General features: G+C 35.6%; 1 protein-coding gene across 1 annotated transcript; it reads left to right on the top strand.

Moving 5' to 3' along the window:
* Positions 1 to 462: 462 nt before the first annotated feature.
* On the top strand, positions 463 to 2818 carry LOC143637433 (heavy metal-associated isoprenylated plant protein 7-like). Its single transcript, XM_077104827.1, has 5 exons — positions 463 to 611; positions 1016 to 1202; positions 1282 to 1484; positions 1595 to 1685; positions 2024 to 2818. The coding sequence occupies exons 1-5, from the start codon at positions 603 to 605 to the stop codon at positions 2536 to 2538; spliced, it is 1005 nt and encodes a 334-aa protein (XP_076960942.1). The 5' UTR covers positions 463 to 602; the 3' UTR covers positions 2539 to 2818.
* Positions 2819 to 3420: the final 602 nt, after the last annotated feature.

The raw sequence follows: 3420 nt of genomic DNA, 5'->3' as shown, positions 1-3420 counted from the left end.
GAGGTGGTCTCTAATTACAAAAAGGAAAAAAATCGAATGAGAGATTTGGACTTTCTTACTAGAGACTTCAGTAACCTAAATCCGTTCGATCAAATGCTAATGGAAAAGCAAAAGGAACGTATCCGAAAGAGGTTGATCGAAGAAGACCAAGCCGAAGAATAAGAATAATGTTTTTTTTAGTACTTTAATTTTTATTTATTTTTAGATATTAATGTATTTTTTTTATTAATGTGTGTTTTTTTTAATAATTTATGAGTTTTTTTAATAATACGTTGTTTGAATATATATATATAAAAATAAAAAAAAATTCGCTGGAGCCCCTCCACACCAGGGCCAGGGGCTCCAACACCCCCCTTATCCAGTTTCTCTCTCTGCCACACGTCATAATATTATTGGTTGGAGCCCCCATTAAAACCCCCCACACCCCTCAGCCTAACTCATCTCCAACCCCCTTTTAATCTCCTCCCATAACTACACTCACTCTCACACAATCAAACTCTCTTTCTCTGTGTTTTATACTTTTATATCCTCTGCTTCAGTACCCAATATTATTATTTTACCCTATATCACTAAACCCTGTTCTTGTTTTCTGATTATTCATAATGGGAGAGGTAAAAGATTGCATCTTTTCATCTTTTTTTTTCAGCTTTTGTTGAAAAAGATTAAATCTTTTAATCTTTTCTTAAGTTTTTAATGAAAAATGATTAATCTTTTCTTCATTTCTTAAGTTTTTGATGAAAAATATAGAATATGTTCATCATTTCTAAAGTTTTTGTTAAAAAAGATTGAATCTTTTCATCATCTCTTAAGTTGTTGTTAAAAAAGATTGAATCTTTTTCATCTTTTTCAAGCTTTTGATGAAAAAGATTGAAGCTTTTTAATCTTTTATTAAGTCTTTGTTAAAAAAGATTGAATCTTTTTCATCTTATGCTAAGTTTTTTATGTTAAAGATTAAATCTTTATAATCTTTTATGCAAGTTTTGATGTGGGTGTTGTTTGTTTGTTAATTTTTCAGCAAGTAGAGAAGCCGCCAGAGGAGAAGAAGCCAGTGGAAGAAGAAGCCGCCGCAAAAGTTGACGAGAAGCCAGCGGCTGAGGAAGCAAAAGACGCGCCGCCGCCGCCGCAGGAGATTGTATTAAGAGTGTTCATGCATTGTGAAGGCTGTGCTAGAAAAGTCCGCCGGTGCCTTAGAGGCTTTGATGGTTTGTTAATTAATTAAGTTTCTTAATTAAGATTATGTTGATGGGCTTTTTACTTTTTAATTAATTAATAATTAATTAGGAGTGGAGGATATTCAGACGGACTGTAAAACCCATAAAGTGGTAGTAAAAGGTGAAAAAGCAGATCCAATTAAAGTTCTTGAAAGAGTCCAAAAAAAGAGTCACCGGAAAGTTGAGCTTCTTTCTCCGGTGCCAAAGCCACCGGCCGAAGAGCCTAAAGTGGAGGTAAAAGAACCACCTAAACCAGAAGAAAAGAAAGAAGAGGTTAATTAATTAAATAATATTATTACTTAATTAACATTTAACATATGATCTTAATTAAAACTATTTTAATTAGCTTGTTGATTGGTCATGTTATTTGTGATGTTCAACAGCCTCCTCAGGAGATTACTGTGACACTGAAGGTTAACATGCATTGTGATGCTTGTGCTCAAGTTATTAGAAAACGGATTCTCAGAATGAAAGGTGTGTGATCATTTCTTGGTTTTAAAGCAATTCATTTTATTTATTAATTAAAAGTAAGTTAATTCTGTTTGGACCATTTTTGACCGGTTGTGAATATTGTTTGACTTGTATTTTTGAATTGTTACAATATTCTTCTTGATCCACTATTCATCTTTCAAATCAAATTCATAACATGAAGTCATGAACAAATAAGTTGAATAACCATACATTATATTATACATCTACTATAGGTTAAAATATTCCTAGAATATCCCAACCACCGAATAATATTTTTTAACATTTAAGGTTTTTAATTTTTAATATTTAGATTTGGAATTTTGTGGGTGTTTGATGTATAGGTGTGGAAAGTGTAGAACCGGATCTAAAGAACTCACAAGTTTCCGTTAAAGGCACGTTTGCGGCGCCGGAGCTGGTGGAACACATCCACCGCCGTACCGGAAAACACGCCCTCGTCATAAAACAAGACCCCGAGCCTAAAAAAGAAGAAAAAGAAGAGAAAAAAGACGCCGGAGAAACAAAGGAGGAGAAAAAAGCCGACGCCGTAGACGGCGGCGCCGGCGACGGTGCCGGAGATGGGAAAGACAAGGAAAAAGATAAGGCAGAGGAGAGAAATTCCGGCGACGGCGGGGAGGTGGTGGCGGCGGACGGTGGTCCGGCGGGTGGGGACGGTGGTGGTGGTGGGGAGGAAATGAAGTTGGTGGATTTACGGAAGAATGAGATATACTATTACCATCCAGGTGCGAATTACCAATTTTACCCCGCGAGATACGCCACCGCAGAAGCGGCGTATGGGTACCCACCAGCACCGCAAATGTTCAGTGATGAGAACCCCAATGCATGTTCTGTTATGTAAAAATGTTGACTGGTGAAGGGTATAATGGGAACAAACCACATGGGAAGTGATTGTCGTGGCCTTCATGTGTCTTTTGTCTCTCTTGGTTGGCCTTGTCAAAATTGTAAAATTTTGTGAGGCCTTTTGTACTTTTTCTTTTTCTTTTTTCCCGAAATTTTATATTAGTAATGGTGGTCAGAGACTAAAAAATAGTATAAAATAATAATGGGGAAGTTATAAACTTATAATGTCATATATATCATATATAAATAATTATAAATAAATTTCATGTTTTTTATTTTATGATGTCTTCTTGATTTAATCTAGTTATTGATGTTATGTCGTTATCGAATTTAATTTTTCCACTACTTTCCATTCGTTAGATTTCTTTTTTACTCAAAAGTGTAAACGCGTGTTCATTTAGCTTAACAGAACTCAGAATTTTCTAGTGTCTTATATGTTCATATTCTGAACTTGACTTATGGGAAAGGTTAAAAACTCATAAAACCGTATGGGCTCAACTTCTTTGGATTGTGTGTTGTGAGAGGCGTCATGGCAATCTCACTAGCTTGTTAAACCGCGTCCTAGCCAGTGATATGGCCATCTTCCCGTTATCTTGATGTCGCCCAAAGGGCTTAAAAAATATGGGGCCCTCTCCCCACTAACAACCAATCATTTTTTTTTTTTAAATATAAAAATGGTTAAACCTAATTAACCCTCAACGAGCTTGTTAAATGGTGGCCTAGTTAAGGGCTTAAAACCTACTGTCTACGTGGAAGTATCATGGTGATGATGTAACGCTTTAACTAGCCGTTGCTAGTCAAACCACAACACACAATCTTAACATTTATTAATTAGTTAACTCATATGTATAACTATTAGGGGTGTAAACAAGCCAAACTC

The sequence above is a fragment of the Bidens hawaiensis genome, unplaced genomic scaffold (assembly GCF_021521415.1).
Source record: "Bidens hawaiensis isolate Kalapana, Puna unplaced genomic scaffold, B.hawaiensis_p1.1 tig00008283_1, whole genome shotgun sequence".
In the NCBI taxonomy this organism is placed as follows: Eukaryota; Viridiplantae; Streptophyta; class Magnoliopsida; order Asterales; family Asteraceae; genus Bidens; species Bidens hawaiensis.
Note: the sequence above shows the minus strand (reverse complement) of the source record. Positions and strands in the feature narration are given on the sequence as shown.

Bases quoted from the DNA above. Each gene is read 5' to 3' on its own strand.
- LOC143637433 (XM_077104827.1), top strand. The intron at 1,203-1,281 runs GTTTGTTAATTA...ATAATTAATTAG, and splicing joins GTGCCTTAGAGGCTTTGATG to GAGTGGAGGATATTCAGACG. The intron at 1,686-2,023 runs GTGTGTGATCAT...TTTGATGTATAG, and splicing joins ACGGATTCTCAGAATGAAAG to GTGTGGAAAGTGTAGAACCG.